We start from the raw sequence: 26,771 nt of genomic DNA, 5'->3' as shown, positions 1-26,771 counted from the left end.
CTCCATCCGCAAAGGGGTGAGAGGGCGACCTTGCAGTAGCACAGGCCCAGGGTTCAGTGCCCTCAGCCTAGGCCGCAGGCCCGTTGCCCTTGGCAACCACAGAAGTTCAAGCAATAGCTCCCGCCATCCCCGCCGGAGCTCAGCCTCCCGCTCCTCCCGAACTGCCCCGCTCCTCACCACTGCTCGGCTTTATCTCTCCACGTCAACACGACCCTCATCGCGGCTTCCCTCACGCCTCGGGCCCCTCCTCCCCGCCTCAGCAGCAGAGCCCTCTCCGCGAGCCACTTTGGCTACCTGCGTTACCCCTGGCAACGCACATGCGCAGTGAGCTATGCGCCAGGCAGCGTTCCGAGTGCGCATGTCTAAAAGGGAGGGCTAGTAAAAGACAAAAAGCGAGGATGGAACGGGAGCCTAGAAGGCGTCTACACAACTGGGGCGCGCGCGATTGGTCGGAACCGGCGGGGGCCGGAAAGCGGCTGTGGAGTGTTGCAGACTGTCACTGCCCTCAGCTTTGGGTTTCGGCTTAGTGCTCAGAACTAAGGAAGTTTTCACGTTTTTACTCTGTTCCACACTCGGGGTGTCGCACCCTGTCGGCCCTTTGGTGCAGGCGGAGCCCGCTTGAAGGGCACGACTGGGATGGAGAGTCCGAGCCTGGGGAACTGTGGAGCCGCCCCCTTGGTCACTTCCAGTGAGCGCCTAGTCCCTGACCAGCCATGTGATCTCCGGCAAGTTACCCCTCTTTGGGCCTCGCTTTCACCACTTGTAAAACGGGAGCGGGGGAATAGAAGGTGGGTGGGCCTTTCTAACCTAGGGTAAACAGAGACCTGGAAGCTCAAGGTTTAATTACTAGGAGTTAAGGCTTGAGCTTAGGTACTATTCCGGTGAGGTCAGCCCTGGGGTGCTCCCGACTTCCTTACCCAAAATGACGAAGGAGCTGGGAGGTGGTGCAAGGAGAGTTCTGCTTGGGTTGGATGTATAAGGAAGACCTTGGAGGAGCTGTCATGTTACGCAGCCGGGGGCTCCCCCAAAATGGGTCCTATGAGAAGTAACAGGAAGCTACAGTGATGTATTGAGTACTTGTATATGTGCGATCTGGGGCTAAGATGAGTTACTTTTCTTTCAAAATGTAATCCTCAGATCTGCCTTCAAAGAGGTATTACCTCCTTTTTACAGATGAAGAAAAGAGACTTTGAGAGGTTAAGTAACTTGCTCTTGGACACATAGCAAGTAAATGATCATATGAAAAAAATCATAGCAGAGCTGGGATTGAACCCAGTCTGTAGACTTTAAAGTTTGTGATGTTTTCACCAGGTTTCAGTTTCCTTACCCCTAAAATTGTGAACTATATAATTTCTCAAGATCCACTGAGCTCCCCAAAATTCTTTAACCCCAAATTACATCAGAAGACCTTGATTCTAATTCTAGTTAGTCACTAGCTCTTGCTTAGTTTCCCTATTTGTAGAAAAGAAGTTGGGTTGGATATCTTTATAGGCCCATCCAAATGTTCAAATGTGTGATTCAGTGATTAGCACTCTACTGAAGTTTTTCAATAATAGTACAGGGGGAGAAGTATTAGACCAAGATGTAATAGACCTGGGTTCTGGTATCAACTTTGCAAATAACTTAGTCTTCCTGTCACTCAATTTTATCAATAAAATTAGAGTAATCTTTATCCTACCATGAGGATCAACAATGAAAGAGATTTGAAAATTCCGTGTCAGAAATTATTTACCTTTTGGAGGGTTACAACATTTGATAAAAGTGATAGACACTCTCCCCCAGAATGCATACATATATGAAATTTTTACCTCACTTATTTGGGGAAGAGGAGGGTATTTACCTCACTGACTCCTTTAAGCCATTCTGTTGATCCCAGGTTAAGAGCTCAGCTATTGGTTCATATTTTTAAACTCATGCCAAGTGTCACAAGAAATCTTTATAATAGCTCTACTCAATGATTAATTTAAAAAAAAAACAAGTTTTCTAGCAAATAGCTTGAGCTTTTCATTGTGCAGAGATTTCTAACCCTTTTTAACCCATGTTGGAGGACAGGAAGATATTGGAGGGCAGGAAATTATTCCCATAACAGAAGACTGGTCCATACTGATTTTAATCTCTCCCATATTCCAAATAGCCCATGTGGTTTCCTGCTCTGTCATGGATTAAAATTGAACAAGAAGAGGAAAACCAAATTTAAATGAGCTGATCACTTGAACTTTGTTTTTTTAGTGAGGAAGTTGTTGTCCTAGGATCAGAAAGAGCAGAAGAAGATGAGAAACAAATGGTGATAAAAAACAGCAGCGAGTGTAATCCCCTGCTACAAGAACCCATTGCTTCTGCTCAGTTTGGTGAAATGACAGAATGCCATAAGTCTGTCCCATGCGGATGGGAAAGAGTTGTGAAGCAAAGATTATCTGGAAAAACAGCAGGAAGATATGATGTATATTTTATCAGGTGAGCATGCAAGGTGGTAAAGATAATGCAGCCTAATAATTTTGTCTAGACAGGTAGTGGGAAAGCATAGCAGGTATCTGACTTTTTTCTATTTTTACCGTAAAACCTCTATTGATTTATTCCTTTAGTGTCACTGGTTAGTTTTATTAAGTGATTTAGGGACAGGTATGTACATTTTCTCCTACTGCGAATGAATAATGGTAAGGTTGCTCTTAAGTTATATTTGTAAAATTATTTTATACTAGAATATTCCTCTTCATATTTAAAAGTACCATTTTATTGCTGTTTTTATTTCAAATGACAAATGCCCATGGCAACTTTTGGAAATTATTGATTAAAAATCTGAAATGTGGTCCAATTCTTTTTAAAAAATTGCTTTTATTTTCTAGCAGTAAGTTTCTTTTAATATTATTTTCTAGCCCACAAGGACTGAAGTTCAGATCCAAAGGTTCACTTGCTAATTATCTTCACAAAAATGAAGAGACTTCTCTTAAGCTAGAAGATTTTGATTTTACTGTACTTTCTAAAAGGGGCATCAAATCAGGATGTAAAAACTGCAGCATGGCAGCTGTGACATCCCAACTGCAAAACGAAAGCAGCATTTCAAACCAGAACCTCAGGACAAGAACCAAATGGAAAAAAGATGTGTTTCCTCTGCCAAGTGGAGGTTTGGAATTGCAAGATAGCAGAGGACTATCTAACTTGACTTCCATTCATTTGCTTCCTAAAGAAGGTGAGAGTGTCAGTGATGCTGACTCCAGAAAGGTGAAAAAGTCCAAAGGAAAGAGGACTGTTTTGAAAGGAATTCAAACTAAGAAAACTAAAACGGGGTGCCAAAAGAGTCTTCCAGATTCTGTTCAAAGTACTAGAAAAAGAGAATCTGTGTCTAATAAGGCAGATGCTGAAAGTGAACCTGTTGCGCAAGACAGTCAGCTTGATAGAACTTGCTGCATTTCTGATGCCAGAGCAAGCAACAAGACCCTCAATGTGACCAGCGAAGAAAAGAGATTTACAAAAGAAAAATCATTGAGTTCAGGATCAAATTTTAGTCTTGAACAAATAACTTCTGGCCTCATCAATGAATTAGGTTCGACCAAAGAAGCCGAACACAACAAGTGTGAGGATACCTTTTTAGAATCTGAGGAAATAATCAAAGTAGAAGTTGGGGAAAGGAAGGAACATTTGCATACTGACAGTTTAAAATGTGGCTCTGAAATGGACAACAACTGCTCTGAAAAAGACCCTACTTCTGTGAACATGTGTCAAGGTATTCAGTGCAATTAAAATACCATTAAACATGTGATTAGGAGTTTATACTCCCGGATACTGTATTACATGCTTATACCCGTTTAGGATGTGGGAATAGAATGAAGAAATAAGGCCAAATGTCGAATACATTCTACCACAGCTGGGATCAACTCCTAGTATCTTGTCTAACTGATCTTCAGGTCCCTTCCTGTGGCAGAGAGGGCATCAGCTGGCTACTGCCTTAATGCCCCCAGCAAAGGAGAATTGTGCCTTTAACAGCTGCTACCATCTCTCCCTGGGGCAGCAGCTGGGACTCTCCTCAACAGTGCTTTCCCTTCTTCCCATCTTATTTTCAGCCAATAATCTTATAACTGTAGGGAAAATGAAAAGGCTTCACTTGTGAAAAGGTTTGGGGAAGACTCTTTTTCTACATAAACTGGTTGAGAATCGTCAGCATCTTCTCTTTGCACATCTCCTGTTACTACTGATGTGTGACTTCCCATTGAATTTTATGTATATATATCACAGTCATTTTTATATTCTATTATGTGCTGCTTCTCTAAACTGCTTTAGAGCTCTAAATAATTCAAAACTATACTCACATAGTTCATCTATTATTTGTAATACGCTGTTAATACAGAATTCAGAGCTGAGCAGTTTTGCCTTTATAATACCTCAGTGAATAAGAGATAAAAAGGAGAACTTTAGAGCAGCTTGGTATTAGTTATTCATCATGCCATTATGGTATAATGAATAACTCCTTTAAAGAACAAGAGTAATTTTACTTAAAGTCTTATGGGGAGATAGCCTGGACAACTTGGTGGAGCAGGGGGGTTAGGCTTGCTCCTACCCTCAGTCCCACTCATGATTTTATGTGCCTAGAATTTCAACCCCTTTAACAGAAGGTGGCCGTGTATACCTAGGAACTATGTAAGGATTCAAGTCTGTCCTTTGAAGACTTTGAGTTTCTTAAAGCCTTGAGGCTTATGTAGATTTATTGCTAGTATAATGGGCAAATTAAATATTAAAAACATCCTTTTGCAACTACAATGGAAGTATCCGTTCATCCTATACATAAGGAAGTCTTGTTCTCAACATAAAATGAAGTATCTTTAGGCTAATAGATATCCAGTGGAAAGTAAAGACTCCCATTGGCTTAAGTAGAAGTTGCCAAGTAAGTTGAGCTTCAGCCTCCCAGTAATAAAGGAGGCGAGTTAGTAATGATTTATAGGAACCCACAGAAAAAATTAGCAGCGCGGTTTCCTTTGTTCTAACTCTTTTACTTTCTACTAGGCTTTACCTATTCAAACTAGAATAGCAAAATACGCTACACTGATTATCTGGAGACTGGGATACTTGTCCCAGTCTTCACTCACCCACTGTGGTTTTGGGATAGTTGCTTAATTTCTCAGCCTTAGTTTGTTCATGTGTAAAATGGAGGTAATACCCCTCACTAGTGCTGTTTTTCATATCAAGAATATTGTAAAGTAAAATGAGAAGTGAAAAAGATGGCTTCACGCTCTACAAATATATGGTATTATTAACTGACATTCAAATTTCAAGGGTATAGTTAGAGTATTAATTGTGATGATTTTGCAAAGCCTGATAATGCTGGTCAGTCTTTGTTAAATTAACTGAGCTTCCCAGTAGATAGTGGTCTCAGGTGTTCTAAGTTCCAAATCTTAGGTTTTTCGGTTTTTCTACAGGTTCTGTTTTGTCTATGTCTCTTTTTTTTTTTTTTTTGGTAAGTATAAAAAAGTTCACTGCATCAATTTTGGAAAATACAGACAATTAAAGAAGAAAAGAAAAATTATCATTTAGCAACAACCATTATGTCACTTTGGTTTATTTTATTCTAATCTCTGTATTTTATATATTTTTTTCTTTTTTTTTATTAAATTGGGATCATATGTAGAATATTGCTTTTTTTCACTTGAACATTAGTGATATGGGAAAATCATCATGATATCATCTCAAAATATTTTTAATGACAACACTGTACAAAGATATCATAATTTAAAATATTCCATATTTCCAATTTTTCAATACTATGAACTCTGAACATAAATCATAAAGAGCTAGTGTAATAGAGTGGTTAAAAGCCTGAACTCAGTCAGGAGCCAGACTACCTGGATTTGAATTTCGACTCTGGTACTTACTTAGCCTTGGGTAAATTACTTAGCCTTTCCGTACCTCAATTTCCATATCTGTAAAATGGAGATAAAATAATACCTAGCTCATAGGTTATTAGTAGGACTAAATTGGTTAATGTTGGTAAAGTGCTTAGCATAGTGCCTGGTACCTACTAAATGCTTTATAATGGTATTATTATTATTATTATTATTGGTATCCCTGAATATTTCTTTAGGCTAAACCATAGATTCTGTAAACAATGTTCACTCTTTCTTTTCAGAAGACACCATTCCACGAACACAAATAGAAAAAAGGAAAACAAGCCTATATTTTTCCAGCAAATATAACAAAGAAGGTATCCCTTTCCCAATCAGAAAATCAGATTTTAAATCTATTTCAGAGGTCCAACTCTGATGCAGTATGTTTGTTTAGCTCTTAGCCCCCCACGACGCAAAGCCTTTAAGAAGTGGACACCTCCTCGGTCACCTTTTAATCTTGTGCAAGAAACACTTTTTCATGATCCGTGGAAGCTCCTCATCGCGACTATATTTCTCAATCGGACCTCAGGTTTGTGGGTTATTTTAATATTTGCCATAGACAGTGTGATGAGGAGAAAGAGCACTGAATTGATTAGAAAGCCTGGGTTCGAGTTTGATTTTTGGTGTGTGACCCTTTCAGCCTTCAAACTCTTCACCCATGAGAAAGTTAGACTAGATGATATTTAACAGCCTTTGTAGCACTAAGGAGCAGATTTGCATTTATTTTCTACTTCCAAATTAGTTTCGGTCATCAATAAAAATCAGTTACATAATGTCCCTCCACCCTCAGTCATGTATAAAAGCATTTTTTCATTAAATGCTTTCTTTAATGTCATTGACACCTTGTCTTCTGTATGCTTTTACACTAGTATCTGATTATTTGAAAACTAATATTATGTAGGACAAGGTTTCAGCATTATCTGGACTGTTAACCAAATAGGTTAATGGTGTTGGTTTTTTACTCTGAAAGTGGTTGTTGGTTCAGGTAATGGCTTCTTGTCAGTGATTTTCAAAGAAATGAAAAAGCTCTATAAGACATTTCTAGATGAGGAAGTACCTGAACCTAAATCAGCCTATCTCGAGGCTTAAAATCACATTGTTATCTTTACTTCCCAGGCAAAATGGCAATCCCTGTGCTTTGGCAGTTTCTGGAGAAGTATCCTTCCGCTGAGGTAGCAAGAACTGCAGACTGGAGAGATGTGTCAGAACTTCTGAAACCTATTGGTCTCTACGAACTTCGAGCAAAAACCATTATCAAGTTCTCAGGTACTTTCCCAGATACCCAAAGGACAAAATATAAACGGTGCCTATTTAAGAGAGCCACACCTTAAACTTTAATGTCCTCAGATGCTACATTAATAGAGGTCATTCAACTCAAGCTCCGAAGGCATTTATAAACAGTCCGCTTGCCCCAAACCACAGTCTCCCATCAACCCAGGCAATAAATCTGGCCAGCACTGGATCAGGCCATGTGGGCATAATTAGAGGAAGACGTCAGTGAAGCAGAAAGCCCAGTCAGCCTCAGCATATTACCTCCGTCTAGCTAACACAAAATAATGTCAGTAAGTGGCAGTAAGTTCAGACAGAGGTGCTTCGGGAATTCAGAAGAAAGAGCAATCCCAAGTGGGGTTGTTAGGAAAGATTCTTTCCTGTCCCTTCTGGCTGTTCTCTCCATCCAGCTCCCCATCACCACACATTTAGGGAAAGTATCTTCCTAGAGGCTGGCCTAATCTGTGAGCTGTTGCATTCGCAGATGAATATCTCACAAAGCAGTGGAGATACCCGATTGAGCTTCATGGGATTGGCAAATACGGCAATGACTCCTACCGAATTTTTTGCGTCAATGAGTGGAAGCAGGTGAGGCCCACTTGCAGCCACATCTCCAGCACATTTTGGCTCTGAGACAAAATAAGTCCACCATTATGGCTAGAACTATTTCTTGGACACATGTGCTACTACAGTCACAAACAATTTTGTTCCAAGCTTTCAGGGCAGCGGGTGGCATGGGGTTATTGGCAGCAGGGAGAGAGGATCCATAGACACTCCCAAGTCCATAAAGATTCCTTGATGTGGCCTCTGACCTCCCGCAGTTGTCACTTGGCCCTGTCATTCCATTCATATACTGCTTCTAAGCCTGATGTGGCTTCCTCCTGTCACAGTCTTAACTAGTCTTCAAAAGCGCACCACTGAAGGAAAGCAGGCAAGTTTGAGCTTGGAATGCATGCTTGTTGGGTTTCTCCTGGTGGTCTCAGACTATTGTGGTAACTAGGTCCTACTTCAGCTGTCAGCTGCCTATTCTACTGAGTATGCCCAGCACACAGGCATCTTGGGTGGTATCCTGGCAGGTAGTGGGCACTGTCAGGTAGTCTGATACACTGTCTTTTTAGTCTGTGACCACCCTAAAACATTTAGCTAGCAGATCTGGCCAAGCCCATCCCTGTTCCACCATTTATTATGACCTGAACAATACATTTAACTCTCAGGGTCTATAACCTCCTATTGGAAAATGGCATATTAATTCTTGATCATGTTATCACTTAACACCCGGGTTCTAGGGAAGATCAGTACTAAATTGGAAAGGACTTTATAAAATGTAAAGGATTACCTTAATGTACGGTAGAATTTTAAACATTTCTGAATCCGTTAGGTTAAAGGTTATAATTTCCAGGTATATTATCATAATGTACTATTTTCTCACCATATCTTTAAAAAGCCAATTTAAAATATGTATTTCTGACTAACTTAATAAGGCCTCTGTCTTCTAATTTCTTCCAGGTACACCCTGAAGACCATAAGTTAAATAAATATCATGACTGGCTTTGGGAAAACCATGAAAAATTAAGTCTGTCTTAAAACTCTTTGAAGTTTCTGAACTCGTGTTTTAATACTTTGCTTGCACTTTGATTCTTCAGATCTCCATTAAGCCAACCAGCTACTTTTCCAATTGTATAGATTTTAATCAGCCCAACTAGAAACCTAATTATGTTTTTTTAATGTGTGTGCCACTGGTAGATCTTTGCTACTAAACATGCTGTGTAACGTTTTGAGATTTTTTAAAAAAAAATAACTTTTGACAATCCTAAAAATGCGTATGAATTTTCCAATATTGAAATGTGATTTGAAAGTGAAAAAACTTTCCTAAACTATCAACAATACAAAGCAAATTTCTATCAGCTTTGTTTGAGGAAAGATTAAACTTTCTGTTCTCTTTCTGTAAAAATGATATTATGCAATTGTTATATGAAGATGCAATCAAAGAGTTTGCAGCCAAACATGTAAAAAGATATTATAGTAGGTATTAGGCAGTTACTTAAAAAAAAATATATATGTTTTTAAACTAAAAAGAGCTAACCCTCAAAGAAAAATACCTTTTGTCATTGTGTATTGGCTTTTAGGAATTGAAGATTTGAGCCCAGTATTCATTTGATAACCTAATGTGAATATCTGCCTGCAGCTCTGTTTCAGAGTATTGGCTTCTGGCTTATGCATGTTACTTTGATTCCTTTATGAAAACTCAAGCATTTACCCATCTCTCATCTTCCAGCTGGAGGACAGGACCTTTTAAGTGTTATGTCGTTTTTAATGTTATAGCTCAAATACCGAAACATTTGCTGTAGAAAAAACTCACCAAACCAAAAAAATCCTAATTAAGTCTCAATGACCAAGCCCCATCTTAAGGTGTAATTTGAAAATTAAATGGATTGAATAAATGAAAAATAAAGAACTTGTTAGGGAAACTACCTTTGTTGTAGGGTGGTGTGTGAATATTAGCTGGTTGTATCCATTTTAGGAGAGTAAGTTTGTTTTTCAAGAGGGATAGATTTTGGCCAGAGAACAGGAAAACTGGCCATGCATACCCCCAAGGCAAACATCTACTTCATAACTTCCCATCACATTTTTATTTAGCAAACATCAAAGTAGCTTTCACTAAGTGCAAAGCCCTGTGCTGGGGAGTGGCACAAAGATGAAAAGCCTCTGTAGAGACCCTCATGGAGAGAGAAAGGCACATACAATAATGAAGGGGAACAAAGGGGGAAGGTGGGGGGACAAGATGCCCAAATGCTGCCCCTGAGAGAATAGAGGCCTCAAACCCTGGGCCACAGCTGGGGTTGGAGGGTAGGGCAAACTCACCAAGCTTAGGGCATCAGGTGTGACTGGGTGGCAGGGCCTGCTGTCAAATCCCCTCCCCCAGCATCTCCATCAGGAGTGCCACAGCCAGGCCTGGCTTTTCCCCTTTGCTGCAGGTGAGGTTGCCTGACCTCTGTACCTGTTTCCTTATCTCTTGAGAATGGGATAGTGGGGCCTACCTTACAGGATATTATGATTACTAAGTTAGTACATGTAAGTGCTTAAATGTAGCCTTACTTACAGAAGTGCTACATTAATGTGGCCTATCTGGATGGTCTGAGTGTCTACCTCAGGTTGTGGAGAGGGTCACAAAGATAATGCAATGCAGTAAAGGTGGTACCTTACACAGAGTAAGCACTCAAGTGTATGGGGGGAGGGTTTAAAAAACATTTTATTGAGATAAAATTCATCATATGACCATTTTTAAAGTGTACAATTCAATGGTTTTTAACACATTCACTATATTGTGCAACCATCCTCATTCCAAAACATTTCCATGATCCCCCCCCCCAAAAGAAACCCTATACCTGTTAGCTGTCAAACCCAGTAGCGCTACCACTCCCAGCCCACCCCAAACCCCTCCAGCTTTGGCAACCACTAATCCGCTTTCTGTGTCTATGGACTTGCCAATTCTGGGCATTTCTTATAAATGGAATATGTGGCCCTTTGTATGCGACTTCTTTGACTTAGCACAATGTTTTCAAGGTTCATCCATGTTGCAGCATAAATCCATACTACATCCCTTTTTATGACAACAATATGCCATTGTATGGATAGACCACATTTTGTTTATCCATTCATTAGTTGATGGACTTTTCAAATGTTTATTAATACTCCACTTCTCAGGTTCTGTAATTCCAAACCGTGGCATGCTGTTTCACACAGGCAAAGCTTAATCGAAACGCTCCCTCTGGCCGGGAGTCACTTAGGTTCCTATATCCCCAGGAGGACGCAGGGCCTGTTCTTTGGATGAGAACACAGATGGAAAAATAGGAGACCTGCCGAAGATCCCACAGTTTACTGGAAAACCAGGGATTTGTTACTCCTGATTCAGGTTCCACTGGGCTAACAAAACCTGCGCTTCCGCCAAGCCAGGAACTCTGCGTGGCTACGGTTTCCTAACGCCCCTACCAGGACTGGTGAAAGGAATCTAGTCCGCAGGCGCTCAGTCCGGGCAAATCCGGACCCCGCCCGCCTCCCACACGTGGCGGCGCTCCGCCAATCAGCACAGGGTGTCCGTAGTCCTGGTAACAGGCCATTTCTACACTGCGAATGTCAACTCGCAAAACTTAGAATACCATTTTTCAGGTATCTCCACACCCCCACACAAGCGCGCGCGAGCACGCACACGCGCACACACACAGCTCCACGACTATGGATTATTCCTATGAAACGTTCAAGGCTCTGCTCCAGTCGCTGCTTGGTAAGCCCCCAAGAAGCAGCACCAACTCCAGGAAGCCCTCAGCCCCATGCGGAGGCATGCAAGTGAGATGAGGGCAAGGATGTAGGCGGATAGCTCATTGTGCCGTCTCCCCTCTGGGTGAGAGGTTGCCAGGGAGTCGGGGGCGGGTCGTGCACATTTTCCAGATTTCCATGCGTGGACTGGAGGAGCAGCCCAAGTTACCTTGGCTTGGAACCAGATGCCCAACCCGTGCGTGTGCCTGAGAAAGGTATCCAGGGCCTCTGGTTCGCTGCATTTCTCTACCGGACATTAATGCGGTCGGTACTGGAGACGAGGCATGGAGAAGACCATCAGTCTTCAAACTTTTGGCAATAGCCTGCTGTGGGACAAGTCCTTGGCAAAGCATTACAACAACAGAGGTGAAGGACAGGCAGATAAACGGATAATTACAGAACGAGGTGTGAATACTGGGTTCAGGGGTGACATCCAGGAGTAAGAGGTCTTCTACAGATAGAGGATGAGGAGGAACAGTTCCACGGTCCTGGAAAAGATCTTTACATTGGGGCTTAAATTTAGGATACAAGTAGTTCTCCAAGTCAAAAGGAGGAAGAAAGGCATTCCAGGCCAAGGGAACAGCATGCACAGAAACATGTGTCTTCAGGACACTGCAGGTAGTTTTAGAGTGTTGCTGGAGATGAGCGGCGAAAGAGGTCCGAAGGGGTAAGATATGAAAAATCTTTTGAGCCAGGAGATGGAGAAGTCACTGGGAATGACAGGATTGGATTGGGAGCATCAGCAAAGGCAGAGACTGAATTGGCAGACTCAGAATGGTGGGAGTGGGAGATACTGGGGGGTGAGGGAGAGGTGTCAGGCTAGAGGCAACTTGCAGGGACTTGGGGGCTGATCGGATGGGCAAGATGTAAAGAACAATCATAGATAATGCACAGGTTGTTACGGTGACCAGGTGCCTTTCACAGAGAAAGGAAACCTACCAGGAGGACCAATTAGGTGAGGACAGGGACATGGAGACAACTTTAGTCTGAGTTGGTCGAGTTTGAGATCCTTGTAGGCCATCCGAGTGGATATGCATTAGGAGCAACTGTGTGTAGAAAATTGAAACTAATTCCAAGTTATAAATATTGGTATGGGTGTCCTCAGCATATAGAGGGCCATAGAAATGTCAGAGTGGAGGAGTCTGAAAAAAAAAAAAAGAGAGAGAGCCCAGGTGTAAGCATGGAAGCAAATTTTAAAAGAGGGGCCCAAGAACAAGTGCCAGAGAGGTAAGATGGGACTCAGGGAGAGATGTGAAGCAGAGCCAAAGGAAAAGGGACTCAGATGGGGCACAAGGAAAGGGTTGGGAAGGCTACAGGGAGGGATGGTGATGCCTGAGCGGAGTCTGGAAGGATCAGTACAGAATAATCATGTGAAGCAGCGGGGAGAGAACAGCGTTCCTGAGAGAGGAAACAGCACAGTTTGTAGGGGAGCAGGGAGGGAGGACAGAGGAACCACAGTCAGATACAGTTTGGGGACATATACAAGGTGAGGCAGAATTAGCAAGAGGAGAAATCAGAGTGGCTGGCAGGGCTGGGTGGGACAGATGGGGTCAGGTTAAGCACGTTATTCTGCAGGCCCTTGGCAGCAGTTGAAAGGGTTTTAAGCAGGAGAGTTTTGCTTTTAGAAGGAAAATGATGGTGACAGTATTTTTAATAATGATGGTGTATCCCTCCTGAATTTTAGAAACACTCCCATGTGTTATTCATTTGATCTTCATAACAGCTTCAGCTAGAGCAGAATTGATATCATTTTAGATATGAAAGAATTGAGACTCAGCAGGATTAGGTGACAGCCTGGGTAATGCCTAAGAGCAGAGCTCTGGAGCCAAGCAAACCAGAGTTCATGTCCCAGCGCTGCTACTAATCAACCATGTGACCTTGGGCCTCTCTGGGCCTTAGTGTCCTTATCTATAAAATGGACATAATTATAGAGCCACCTGTTAGGTCTGTTCATTTTTCATTCACTCATTTACCAAATACTTATTGAGCTCCCACTATATGTTGGCGCTGTGGTGGTGGGGGTGGGGGGGAGAGGCTCCAGCAGGGAACAAGAGAGATGAGGTCTCAGCTCAGTCTATTGAAAAAAAAATAAACATCAACCAAGTAATTGCACCAGGGGTTTCAAATACACATGTCTGCCTGTACCGGGCACTTAATGAATGAACTGAGCTGCATGTGAGACAACAGGGAATGGTGGGGACTGTGGCAAGCTGGAGAGGGCATGCCCCAGCTTAAAGTAACTCAAACTGGAAACTTTTAAGCACTACATCAAACAGAAGAGGACTTCAAGCCTCATTCAGCATGAGGGCTGCCAATTTGCAACCCTTCATTGACATACTTGTGATAAATGGTCTGAAGGAAAAGTGTACTCATAGGTTGTGTTATGCAGAGATAACATGAGCATATAAGAGAGACTGGGAGCTGGAGAGGTAACATTTAGTGTTAGATCTGGATGATGAGGAGTGAGGAAGGAATGGGTGGGGAAGAGGGCCTTCCTGGCAGAAAGAGCAGCATGTGCGATACCCTTAGGCAGGACGGGGCTTGGATTATTCGGGGACCATTCAGTGAGAAGGTCAAGGCCTCTGGGACATAGTAAAGACAGTTAGGCAGGTGATGAGGTGGGAGAGGTTGGCAGAGGGTGGTCACGGAACTTTATTTTGAGGTCTGTGGAGTCATAGAAGGGCTTCAAGATGGGTGGAAGGTGAGTATACATTAAAAAAATAACGGCACACTTACTATGAACAAAGCCACTCTAAAATGGACTGATTCTAGGGCCAGCCGAGTGGTGCGTTGGTTAAGAGCTGGCTTGGGACTCCAGAGGGCCCCAGTTCGGATCCCACATATGAGGGCCAGTGACACTGCCCTCCACAGCTAAGATGCTGAACAACAGCTCAACCTGGAGCTGGGCTGCTGTGAGTTGCTGGCGATGGCGTAGGCTGCAGCCCCTGCTGCAGTGGGTTGCCATGGGCTACCGTGTGTAGCCAGCAGCCAGCGTGAGCGGCCAGCAGCCGCAGTGAGCGGCCGTCCAGAAGCCGGCGACTGATCTGCCTCGCCCGGGAAGAGCGCAATGATGGTGCCAACTTGGGCCAGTGAAGCAACGTCCTCCACACTAGACTGAAGAACAGAAAACGATAGCAACTTGTCTGTCCCCCTTCCCCCAATTCCCCAGCACTGTTCCCATCCCCCAATTCCCCAATAAAAATCTAAAAATAAAATAAAATAAAATGGACTGATTCTAAACATCTCCACCACTCAGTAAGGTAGGTGCCATCATTATCCCCATTTTACACATGAAGAAATTGAGACACAGAGAAGATAAGGGACTTGCCCAAGATCACGCAGCCAGCAAGCAGCAGGGCCAGGACCCAGGCTAGGGCATTCTGGCTCCAATGCCTGTGCTCTCAACAGCGCTGTGCTGCCTCAGATGATCAGAGCAGATCAGAACAGCACTTTTAAAAGATTATTCTCATTGCCAGTAAGGAGTACTGCAGGGGGGGGGGGGGGGGGGCTAGGTAGAGTGAAAGTAGAATCTGAGGAGATGAAATAAGAGAAAACTCATAAGCCCTCAGCATAGTGCCTGCCATTGGGAGTGCCCAGTCATGTTAGATGTAATTATCTTCATCATAGGGAGGCAGTGATAAAGTCTGGCCTGGAACCCAGGTGCCCAGATGCCCAGCCTGCTACTAAAGCATTTTTCCTTCCTGACTCCTTTCGTCCTCCTGCTGAAAGGAACTCACCTTTTAACCCTCTTCCCCCAAGGGCTCTGCGAGTCTCAGACATCAGATGATGATGATGAAAATGCCAGCACGGACCCCGTTTTCAATCCTGAACTGGTCACCGCCCACTGCTTCAAGCAGTTCAAGCAGGAGGACTTTCACCTGCCTCAAAGCCGTCGGCGGCTCATCATCTTGCCTCAAAAGGAGGACCCGGTGCCCATCAGTCCCACACCCCAACCCCAGGCTCCCCCACAGCCCATCCCCAGCTTCAAAACCCTGGAAGCCGGGGACACCCAAGAGCAGCCGATGGACACGAGGACCTGGCTGAGGCAGAGGATGAAGTTTCGGCAGGACCTGGCGTCATTTGGCAACACAGAGAGGTGGCTGCAGAACAAGCCCAGTCTCACGCCTTCAGAGGTCAAGATCTTACACAGGATCCGCACGGAGCGCAAGGCCCAGGTGATGGCCCACCTGACTACGACCAGACCAACCAAGGTGAGCAGCCTCATTTGCCAGATGAAGACACTGAGGGGATTAAGGGAAGGGTGGGGACCATTCACCCCATTTCACAGAGGAGCAAACAGAAGTCCCGAAAGGGAGGTATATCACTTACCTATTGCTATATAGCAAGTACCCCAAAATGACTGAAAGCAGCAAGTGCTTGCTACCTCACTGTTTCTGAGAGTCAGGAATCTGGGAGGAGCTTAGCTGGATGGCTCTGGCTCAGAGTCTCACATCTTTAAGATGTTGGCACAGGCCACAGACATCTAAAGGTCTGGCTGGGGCTGTATCAAGGTAAGGGAGTGTTAATTCCAAATATTCCCATTCACCTGGAACTGGAGGAGGAGGAGGATTGGACAGGTAGAGAAAGAAGGAAAGGTATTCCAGGCAAAAGTCCCAGCAGGAGCTAAGGCTGGGAGGTGCGAGGAGTGGGGAGCCCTGTCTGGCTTCAGGCAGAGGCATGTATTTTGGCGCACCGAGAGCCCAGTGGGATTATAATACTGACTAGTCTGACAGGGGAGATGTGGATAAGAATGAAACTTTAGTTCTCATATTGTCCAAATCTCTGGTTTCTGATGGAAAATGGGGGCCCAGAGAAGCAGTCCCCCAGGCGCTCTGTGGCAGAACACAGTTGCCTTGTAGTTGCTGGAATCCAGTGCTGTTTGCACACCATCTTGCTGCCTGTTTAGAGCTGCTCAGCCTCTCCTGTTTCTCTCTAACTGTGGGGATCACATTCCATTGGCCTGTCTCCCCTGAACACTCCCCTCTGCCCCACTCTCTTGCCTCTTTTAGGAGAAAAACCTTCGCCACTCCCACCGATGGGTGCCCCAGCTCCGACTGCCCAAGCCCTCTGCCCTGTCAGCCTTGTACTCTTACCTGCGCAGCCACAAGATCAAGATCCTGGAGATATTTGACAAGGTCAACTGGGGCGATAACCATAGGCTCTCCAGGGAGGAGTTCATTATGGCTCTGAGGGTGGTAAGTGCCTCCCGTCCTCCCCCTGGGCTGGCCTGAGTGGGGAGGGTGTCCAGGCACCCTCTGCTGCTGCCCCCACCCAAGGTCCTGGACCAACTGAAAAGGAGACTCAGGGAGGTCAAACTATCAGCCGTATCGCTTGTAAAGCCAGACTGGGAAATGGGGCTTAACCTGCGGCCACATCAGACCCCTAAGACCTCCCCTGCACCAGTCTGACCTTGGAAGGACCTACCTGAGTGGAACATCTGCAGAATCAACCCCATAACCAGCCAGCCGCCTAGGGAATCACTCACTGTCTTGCCCATCAGACCCCAGAACTAAGCACAAAGATGGCTGGGCCTTGAGTCCTGCCTCTGGGACCTTCTCGAGCCAGCTATCACTGGCTCATGAATCACATAGAGGTCTTGTGAAAATGCAGCTTCTGAGTCAATACTTCTGTGCAGGGCCCAAAATGCTGCATTCTAACCAGTTCCCATGGTACTGGTCCACAGACCACACTTTCACTGGCTATTCTAAATGTAGATTAATTACAAATAAATAAAATAAAAAATCCAGTTCCTCAGTCACACCAGTCACATTTTGAGTTCTCAGTAGTCATATGAGATGAGTAGTTCCTCTATCGGACCACACAGATGGAGAACATTTCCATCGTTGCAGACAGTTCCATTGGTCTTGCAGGGGTCTGCTAACTGTGGCCCAGGAGTCAAATCCAGCCTGCTTCCTGTTTCTGTCAAGTTTTATTGGAACACAGCCACACTCACTCATTTGTGGATTGTCATGGCTGCTTTCACGCCACACTGGCAGAATTGAGTAGTTATGACAGAGACCATATGGCTCATGGAGCCTAAAATATTTATTATACTATTATATTTGGCCCTTTGTTGAAAAAGTTTGCTGACTCTTGGTCTGAACAAATTCAGCTTTTATATACTCTCAGTACAAGATACCTTATAAAATAACTCTAGGAAGCTGACCGTCACACCTCTTATGGTTTTAAATCATCACCAGTTTTCACACCATCGTTTTATGACATGTACGCATCTGAACAACATTTAAAAGCACTAAAAGCAACAAAAAGATAAATGGTCTTTAATTGTCATAACCAAGAAGATAAAACATTAAATCCTGTCATACCTGGAGAGTTCTGATCCTCTTTAAGGAAAGCTCAGTAACAATGATTGCAGTCTAAAGAAGCTAAAGAACAAAATTATATTTCCTTTAAAACTTTTCTTCTTGAATATTCGATATTGCTGGCAAGCATTTCGAGTTCTCCTCCAAAATTGCTCAGTCCTGAAAAGAGTAACAAGTATCATATTTCTAATCCTATTTTCCTTCAGTTAAGGAAAGCTTATGTGTCCTTTGTTGGTAAGGATGATAGAAATGTGAAATCCCTCTTCAAATCCAATATGGGAAAGCTGGCATTAGGATGGGTGTGAAGTGGGGTGGGAGCCCAGAGGAAGAAGTAACAGACCCTGCAAAGATGATGGCATACCTGGACAGGGTTTTGAAGGAGGGATAGGAGTTTTTCAGGCATAGAAGGGGAACATCTGAGTAAAGGCAGAGGGCGAGAAAGTGCAGGATGTACTTAGAGTCCAAGAAAGGGCTCTGAGCTCCTGTGGCAGGGACCTTGGGCATGAGCTGGGAGTAGCTGTGGAGAAAACCAGACAGGGAGGTGGGGCCAGGCTGGCAGGCCTTGGTTGTCCTGGCAGGATATTTGGATTGACACCCGCCTGCCTTGGGGGTTTCTCTTCTCTCCTCAGATAGGAGTCCCTCTGGGAAACCAGGAAGTAGAGGATATTGTGATTTATCTCACCTCTCTGGGGAAGGACAATAGCATCACCATGGATATCCTGACCAACACCTACAAGCAATGGTCTTTGGCCCAGCAGAGAAAGGTGCTACCAAGTACAAGGAAGTGTACGTATCTATCCCCACCTCCATGCCTCCAGTTCCTCATCCTCAGAGCAAGCATGGTGGAGGCAGCCTCGGCCCACTTCCTGAGTGTGTTCTCCAACTTTGGCATAAGAGGTGGGCCAAGCCTCTGGAATTTCCAGGCCCAGAGATTAATAAGGAGTAGAGATTTTCTTGAGTACCCAGCCATCGTGTCTGTTCAAAGATGGATGAGGCCTAGCCCTGGTCCTTAAAGGAGGATTCACAAAAGGGTGCTTTCAGCCCACCAAAGCCCACCTGATAGGCTGAGCACTGGCCTAAATGCCAAGCCTTTCCATTTGGATGTGAGTCCAAGGCCTTCTTACTATTAATCTACACCTTACTGATGAAAAAATGCACTAAAATTCAGAAACCAGAATTAGCACATGTTTAGAGTTTACTGGAAAGTCTACTTTGGTATTCTACTATCAGGGCTATTAGCAGGGCTGCTGCAAACGGTTGTATTGGTTGTGCACAGGTCAAGTTCCATTGGCTAATAAGCCATGTGCTTCTGGAGCCACATCTGTCCAGATGAAACACAGAGGCAAGTTAGAAATGGACTAGCCATAGCTCTGAATTTACTCTTCAATACAAGGGTGCATCAAGCTTCTTTATAGTTTAGTTGTTGTAAAATATATATATATATATTGAACAACTACAAACAAAATTAAAGCCCTCTAACTACCACCCATCATTCCAGAGCCCTCCCCAAATACAACCACATCTTTCTTTTTCTAAATGAAGCAAATCTTGCTTTGCTTGGCAGGAACTTAAGTGCAAGCATATTTGGGGAGGAGGAGCTCCGCGTCCTCCCTGGGGTCATGTAAGAACCCTAGGAGGGTAGTGGGAGGGTTTCCTTACATAGGTAAAGATCTGGGGCAGGGCTTCTGGAGTTCTGGCCATACCCAGCTGGGTGCTCAGCGTCCTCACCAGCTGGTTCTTTTGGAGGCAGCAGGCAGTTCCCTTAAATCAGCGGTTCTCAAAGTGTGAGTCGCGACCCCTTTGGGGGTCGAACGACCCTTTCACAAGCGTCGCCTAAGACCATCGGAAAACAAAAAGATATTTACATTACGATTCATAACAGTAGCAAAATTACAGAGTAGCAACGAAAATAATTTTATGGTTGGGGGTCACCACAACATGAGGAACTGTATTAAGGGGTCACGGCATTAGGAAGGTTGAGAACCGCTGCCTTAGAACATCCATTCCTCAGTCCCCCCCAGAGCTTCACTCACAGCGCAGCACACAGATTTCCAACCTCTAGTCTCCACAAGCCAGTGGGCAGAGGCATCCTCACTCCCAGGCTGGGTCTCCGCCCTCGCAGAGTCCCAGGGAACCTGAGCGCCCCCACAGTCTCCTCCTGCATGTCACCACCCCCACATTAGTAATCTCCCACCCACTACACGTCCAGCACTTCCTCAGGGTCACCTTGAGTAGAGTGTCCTTCCCAACCATGCTTTTTTTGGCCTTTTCATTGTAAATTACCAAAACTCATCGTTATCCATGTAGTTGGCTGTAAGTCATTTAGTGAATGACCACAGTGCACCGCGATGCATATTTACAGCAAAAGTATTTGGGGCCTATTGTTTCCCAATAAACAGACTTGAAGCCAAGCAGCAGATATTTGCTTGAATGGTGCTATCTCAGCATCATCGCTGAGATCCTTTTCCCTGGAGAGCCACAGTGGGTAGGGTATGCGGACTTAGGAGTCTCTTACTTTGCCTAAAGGGGCAGCAGCATCAAGAATCTAGGCAACCAGCTCACAAGAGAGAAAGCAGTAGCATTTGAGGGCACCCTCTGGGAGCATTAGCTCAGTTTATCTTTCAAGTCCCCAGATGTCAGCGCTGCTGTTCATGCTTTTCCAGGAGGAAGGTGAGGCTCAGAGAGGATGACCACCTATTCACTCTCTCAAAACCATGGCTGGGCACCCTCCCAGTTCCTCCTTCCTTTGTCTCTCCCCTCCAAAACTGGAAGGTTTGGGCGCTGGATTTCATTTCAGCCAGGGACAATGGAGGCCTGCACCAAGGCAGGGGCAATAGGATGCTCTCATTCATTCGGATCTTTGTTGAACACCTACTATGTGCCAGGCACTCCTAGGAACTGGGAACTGGAAACACAGCAGTGAAAAAGCCAACACCCTTGCCTCCAATGAGTTTCCATAGGCGACATTAACCATGATGTCCAATAGTGATTAAAGCTTTGAAGACAATAGGACAGAGTGAGGGGATGGTGGTCAGGGAAGGCTTCTCTTGAAAGCAGCCATTGGAGCTGACTCCTGAGTGACTGATGAGGAGCCAGTCTGGGCAAGGGCATCTTAGGCAGATGGAACTGCAGAGGCCAAGTCCCTGAGGCAGGAAAGTCTTCAGGGGACAGAAAGAAATTAGGGTGGCTGGGCGGAGTGAGTGAGGAGTGACAAGTAGGAGATGGGTCTGGTGGACGGCCAGCTGAAGCCTGATCCTGCAGGGCCTTGCAGACTAGAGAGCGGACTCTGAGTTTTAATCTAAGCGCTGTGGAAAGCCAGGAGAGAGTTCTAAGCAGGGGAATGAGGCGATCTGGCTTAGACTTTTTAAAGGTTCTGTTTGCTGTTTGGTGGAAACAGGATGCTAAAGGATGAGAATGACAACAGGAGGGCTGGGGCCATGGTGCAGGTGAGGTAGGAGGTGGCCTGAACTAGGGAGGCCATAGTGGATTGGACAGAAGAGGCACCTTCAAGGGGCATCTCCGTTGGCACTGACCAGACACCTGGGAAGTGAGCAGAGGAGGTGGCTCAGGGCCTGCTTGGTGACATTGATTAAACAATTGATGGATTCCAGGCTGGGCACCCTCTCAGTCCCTCCTTCATCTCTTCCCTCCAACCCTAGATTATAGATCTCCCAGGCACAGAGTTTCCCCACGACATCAGTCCAAGAAGCAGAAGGTGAAGCAGAAGGTGAATTTAACCCCCCAGCCTCCCAAGATGGACCTGCTGACAGTGCCCGTGGTTGACACCCAGGAGGCAAGGCCCATGACCCTGGAGGAGATGGAGGACGTCGGCAAGCGGTACCGAGAAAGGAAGCGGCAGTGCAAGGTAGCCCCACCAACGGGAAGGGCTCAGGGTAAATCCGCTGCACCTGCGCCACCTTCTAGCTGAGGGGGCTCATGGGAGTGGGCTGTCTCTCTCTCTCTGTTCCCTCATCTATGTAATAAGAACAATACCTACCTCACAAGGTTTCTGCGAAGATGAAATGAGATAATGTTTCTGGAAGTATCAGGTTTCCCTCCTCCCATTTTTTAAATTATCACTTTGCATCCAGAGACCAGGGCTGCGTCTCCATCACAGTGGGAACCCAAGAGCCTGGCACAGGGCATGGCACTGAGTAGGCACTCCAGAAATACATGACCAGTAAAGGAAGGAAGAATTGATTCTCTTCGTGTTTCAATAAAACTTTATTTATGAAAACAGGTGGTGGGCCAGATTTGGCCTATGAGCTGTACTTTGCTGATTCTGGCATTGGAAGTTTTAAAAAGATAGATTTATCTTCCCTTGTAAATAAATAAATAAATAAATAAGAAGGCCAAAAGTGGCTAATACTCCCAAGGCCTCTTCTACCTCCCTCTGCCATCCATATCATGTGGCTTCTACCTCAAAGTCACAGAGGGCTGTACCTAATTTAAATTCCAGTACTGCCAAACACTCGAATGGAATGTTTCAGTAGGACGCCTCTAGGGCATCTGCACTGTACACTACTGTATTTATCATACGATCACGTGTGCCCATCCATGTACAGGGCTGTGTACACAGAACTGCATGTGCTGGCCATTCAAGTGCTCTTCGGGGGTGACCCTGACGACGTGTGATTTTTCTCCTGCGTCACTGACTTCGGAACCTGAAGTTGGTTTCCACCATGCGTCCTTTGCCATTGCCCCTCCCCGGGGGGCCTCGTGGGGAGAGGTAGATTGTCAGCCTTCAGGCCAGGAGGGAAGAGGCAAGGTGAAGGGAAGTGTGTGCCAACCGCGGTTCTCTTTGCAGCTCAAGATCCCCTCCATCGAGTACACAGAGCGGTGCCGCCTGGTGCGCAGCGGGAACAAGCACTTGGATGAGCACTGCCTCCCATCCACCATCAGTGGGGAGATGAATGAGCTCATCAACATGTTCCACAGGGACAACTTTCTGGTCTACCTGCAGTGCCAGAAGCTCTGTGAGTACTACGGCCTCCCACTGACGGAGGACATCCTTGTGAAAGGTAAGGGCCTTAGTGCCTGGCCCCAGGAGGATGCCTTAAGTGTCCACCTGAGCTTTGTCCTTCCCCAGCTGACATGCACAAGCCGCTGTGGCCCGGGGTGGGGATGTTGGGAAGAACAGCTCAGCCTGTTTTCCTGTTCAGTGGGATTTCTAGACTCCTGGAGATCTACAAGTTCCACAGGCCTGGAGGTCTGGTTTCCCCAACTGAGCTGGATGAGCTGGCTTTCTAGTACAGGAAGTTCCTCTGGGTGAGGGAGCCCTGAAGTTGAGCATAAAAGAACAATCCCAATTTCAAAGAGGGAGATTTGATAGAAGTGGCAAACTCTATGCTGTGTCAGGCATTACCAAAACCACTTCCCTATGCCAGGCCCACTGTTCGGTTCTTTTGCAACACTGAGGTAGGAATACACCAGGGGTCCGGTTCTGCTGAGGCCCTTTGCTCTTTGATCAGACTGCAGGACTCAATGCTGAGATTTCCATACTGTTTACATCTACTGCTTGAGGGAAGAATTGTGTTTTCATATATCCAAGCAGACCTGAGCCCTCCATGTCTCTGGGTAGAGTGTGTGCTTCTGATAGGTGGGGACAGGGAGTGCCCCCATATTCTCCTGATGACTGCAGAGCAATACTGGTACCCCAAATGTATTAATTTATACATTTAATGGGCAGGTCCCTCTCTATGCTTCAAAAACATGAACAGCGAGCTGCATGAGGAGGGCAGGGGTTTTCCCAGAGGAACTCGGCAGGAACTGTGGCCATACTGGGGAATGAGGCTTTCTGAGAAAGGGCACACAGAGTGTGGTGTGACTTACCGGAGAACAAGCGTTAATAGTCACAATTGATTATTTCCATCTTTTTCCCAAGAGGGAGGAAACCAGTGCTAAATGTGTAGGGCCTTGGGTCTTGTATTAGAGGTACCATAACAAAATGCCTCAGACTGGATGGCTTAAACAACAGAAACTGTACGTTCTCCCAGTTCTGGAGGCTAGAAGTCCCAAGATCAAGATGCCAGGGGGTTGGTTTCCTCTGAGGCCTCAATCCTGTGTTTACAGATGGCTGCCCCCTTGCTGCCTCTTCACATGGTCTTCTCTCTGTGCACGCATACCCCAGTGTTTCTCCGTGTGTCCAAATTTCCTCTTAATAAGGACACCAGTCAGATGGGATTTGGGTCCCCCCTAACCACCTCATTTTAGCTTCATCACCTCTTGAAAGGCCCTATCTCCAAATACAAATTCTGAGGTCCTAGGGGTTAGGGCTTCGACATATGAATTTTGAGGGGATACAATTTAGCCCATACCAGGCTATACAGGGGGATATGGCCAAGGGCCTTCAGGGACACAGGAAAACCCACCTAAATAGTCACTGTGTCCTGCACATGCTGCATTCCCTCACTTGGGCAGCCCGCCTGGGGTGAGAGGGCTGAAACAGGAGATCCTACAGCTCTGGGCACTGACTTTTCACCAAGTCATCCTTCCTTCCTCCTTCCTCAGGGAGCCTCGTCTTCCCTGATCGTCTATATCCCCTCCTCTTGGTTAGTGGTGGAGCTACAGCTATCTCTCTTCTGAAATCCAGGCAGGCTTGCCATGCACCCCAGACTGCTCTTATGGTTCAGGTCTTCCCTCTGGATGTGCCTCCTTTGTCCCCTCCAGGGGACTTGGAGTTGTTTTGCCAGCTCCTGGGCCTGTGTGTTTCCCCTGTCTGCAGGGTCTCAAATTCATGGACATACAGGAGCACGCGTGGGTGGGCTTCCTTTTGCTTCTGACTGGTCTAGATGGAAAAGACTCTAGTCCATTTCTGACCACTGTCCTGGCCACTATCTATTGGCTGTCTTTACGACAGAGGCCTGCTCTGCTGTGGACAAAGAAGCACAAACATCGGGACTTCCAGGTCTGAGTTCTAGACTAGAGCTTGGTGGGCTCAGACTCCAGGCCTTAAGCTCATGGCCAAGATTTCTAGAACATTGAGGCATTTCCCCTCTCTCCAGTGAATATAGCTTTATTGTTTTTCTCCCCCAATTTTATAGATAATACTTGCTCACTTAATTTTTTTGAAAACAAATTACTCCCCCCTCCCCAAGCCTGAGTTAACCACCATTAATATTTTGGTGACTGTCTTTTCACAAACCTTTTTCTTTTCCATTTACACAATTATTTATGTAAGTCATTTTTAAAAATCATGTATATATACGTATATTTTTTTAATGTAATTTAAAAAAATCCTACATACCTTTTAAAATGTTGATGCTGCGTATCCCCTTCCCTCTGCTCCCTTCGCCTGCACAATCTTGTCCCTACCTCTAAATAACAAACATTAATAACCTGAAGTGTAACCTTCCACCACTTTTTCTAGAACATGAGCTCTTCAAGCACTTCAAGGACAAGCACTGCTCCATAGTTGCAAGAAGATGGAGACCCTGGGCTGGTGTTTTTTATATTCTGCACTTCTTAGAAAAGTCTCCCAAGGTTATCTGCGAGACTACTTCTAAGCAAGGAGAAAACTGCCATCAACTAGATCTAAGTTAACCTAGTGTTAACTTAGGTCTAGGGGGAATCCGTCCCTCCTCCTCCTGGGACTCCTGACCAGGACGCCTCTTGCAGAGTGGGGTGTGGGCCCTCACACTCCATCCTAATTGCACCTCAGCCCCCCAGGCCATTGCCAACCTGGTTATAAACAAGCCCCCTTATCTCTAATCGAGTTAGCAGTATTGTACCAATTCCATTTCCTGATCATGCACTACAGTTTCAGGCATACTTTGGAGATATTGTGCGTTCAGTTCCAGACCACCATGAGTCGTAATCTTCTTACTTCCATTTATAAAAAAATGCACCACCTGTGAGGTGTAAGAAAGCAAAGTGCAATATAACGAGGTATGCCTATATATGCACTGTCACCCTTAGGGGAAGCTCGGAGAAGGGTCTAAGGGACCCTCTGCACTATTTTTGCAACTTGCTGTGAATCTATAATCATTTAAAATTTTTAATAGTTTAAAAATGTATATAAGAAAAAAATATTACATATATACAAGAAAAAAGTCTTTTTAAACACAAACGTGAATATATATTTTTAAAAGCCCTCCTCTGCCCTCTGCCCCAAAGGCTCAAGGCGGGGAGGGGTCTTGGGCTGACAGGACATGTTTCTCTTGCTGCTCGCAGCCCTGCTGTACCCGGGGGACAAGATCATCTTCCAGAAGGACCAAGTGCTCCCCATCCGGCAGCCAGGAGGCTACTACTCAGACTTGAGGGTCTTCGGTCCAACTCTAGCCCTGCCCCGGTCCCTGGCCTTCAAAGAGCCTGTGGCTAAGAAGACTGACAAGCTGAGTGTCAGACCCCCTTCCCCCTTCCGTTTTTGCCTCCTGCCCTACTGCTGTCATACTTGGGGTATCACACTGTATCAGACAGTGTCTCTGTCTGAACCCGGCATGTCCGACTGGGTCACCATGGCCTGGCCAATCCCCAGTGTCACCCCTGGCACATGTCTCAGGGCCACAGCCTCCTTGCCTCACTCCGACACAGCTACCCTCCTGATCCCATTCCACATGATCTCAAGCTCTCTGGGAAAGACTGTAAAGTGGGACTTCTTAAAGAATCAGGAGGCCCCTTCGCCAATTATGGGCCGGGTATCAGGGGCCCTCCAGAGGACAGTGGTGGCAACCCCTTCCCCTGCCCTGACTTCTCTGGCAAGAAGGGGGCTCACAGCCCCTGGGAGGAGAAAAGAACTCTGCACTGAGTATTGTCCGTGACCCTCAGGTCACCCTGAGTCTTCTCTAAGAAAATGTCCTTCTCTGGAAAGAGTTGAAACATGGATGCTGGCAATGAGCCAGCATCCATGGGTAACTGCAGATTGGAGAACAAGAGGCATCCTGCAGAGGGATGGGGCCAGCATGGGAGGAGAAGAGGACAGCTGACTGGATACCATGAAGGGGGGGCGGCCCTGGACCTGCCCATACTCTGGATCCCTGCTAGCTACCCACTG

General features: G+C 45.6%; 3 protein-coding genes across 8 annotated transcripts in view; 2 read left to right on the top strand and 1 right to left on the bottom strand.

The window, feature by feature from the left end:
* Window positions 1-277, bottom strand: part of IFT122 (intraflagellar transport 122) — a 67,863-nt gene extending 67,586 nt beyond the window's left edge. Inside the window, 1 exon segment of the mRNA XM_019646044.1 lies at window positions 178-277. Within this exon segment, the coding sequence (XP_019501589.1) occupies window positions 178-218 (41 nt within the window). The 5' untranslated portion in view covers window positions 219-277.
* Window positions 278-384: 107 nt separating this feature from the next.
* MBD4 (methyl-CpG binding domain 4, DNA glycosylase) lies at window positions 385-9,613 on the top strand. Of its 4 annotated transcripts, none has more exons than XM_019645939.1 (8): window positions 385-725; window positions 2,230-2,454; window positions 2,874-3,187; window positions 6,119-6,190; window positions 6,268-6,402; window positions 6,990-7,139; window positions 7,627-7,730; window positions 8,649-9,613. In XM_019645939.1, exons 1-8 carry the CDS (start codon window positions 637-639, stop codon window positions 8,724-8,726), a joined length of 1,167 nt encoding a protein of 388 aa, XP_019501484.1. In that variant the 5' UTR covers window positions 385-636; the 3' UTR covers window positions 8,727-9,613. The 4 variants fall into 4 exon arrangements, with proteins under 4 accessions (XP_019501484.1, XP_019501483.1, XP_019501481.1 ...); XM_019645938.1 differs by having other exon boundaries at window positions 6,116-6,190; XM_019645936.1 differs by having other exon boundaries at window positions 2,874-3,721.
* A 1,661-nt stretch (window positions 9,614-11,274) lies between these two features.
* Window positions 11,275-26,771, top strand: part of EFCAB12 (EF-hand calcium binding domain 12) — a 20,209-nt gene continuing 4,712 nt past the window's right edge. Inside the window, exons 1-7 of one of the 3 annotated variants that reach the window (XM_019645944.1) lie at window positions 11,275-11,424; window positions 15,216-15,667; window positions 16,466-16,651; window positions 18,409-18,565; window positions 21,439-21,644; window positions 22,587-22,755; window positions 25,952-26,753. In XM_019645944.1, the coding sequence (XP_019501489.1) occupies window positions 11,376-11,424; window positions 15,216-15,667; window positions 16,466-16,651; window positions 18,409-18,565; window positions 21,439-21,644; window positions 22,587-22,755; window positions 25,952-26,538 (1,806 nt within the window). In that variant the 5' untranslated portion in view covers window positions 11,275-11,375 and the 3' untranslated portion in view covers window positions 26,539-26,753. Of the gene's footprint in view, window positions 11,425-15,215; window positions 15,668-16,465; window positions 16,652-18,408; window positions 18,566-21,438; window positions 21,645-22,586; window positions 22,801-25,951; window positions 26,754-26,771 lie in introns of those variants that run through there. The other 2 variants (XM_019645943.1, XM_019645945.1) reach the window with 2 other exon arrangements.

The sequence above is a fragment of the Hipposideros armiger genome, unplaced genomic scaffold (genome assembly GCF_001890085.2).
Source record: "Hipposideros armiger isolate ML-2016 unplaced genomic scaffold, ASM189008v1 scaffold_96, whole genome shotgun sequence".
NCBI classification, from domain to species: domain Eukaryota; kingdom Metazoa; phylum Chordata; class Mammalia; order Chiroptera; family Hipposideridae; genus Hipposideros; species Hipposideros armiger.
This window is presented reverse-complemented; position numbering and strand designations above follow the sequence as displayed.

Bases quoted from the DNA above. Each gene is read 5' to 3' on its own strand.
- MBD4 (XM_019645935.1), top strand. From the start codon at position 637: ATGGAGAGTCCGAGCCTGGGGAACTGTGGAGCCGCCCCCTTGGTCACT. The intron at 726-2,229 runs GCAAGTTACCCC...TTGTTTTTTTAG, and splicing joins GACCAGCCATGTGATCTCCG to TGAGGAAGTTGTTGTCCTAG. The intron at 2,455-2,873 runs GTGAGCATGCAA...ATTATTTTCTAG, and splicing joins TATGATGTATATTTTATCAG to CCCACAAGGACTGAAGTTCA.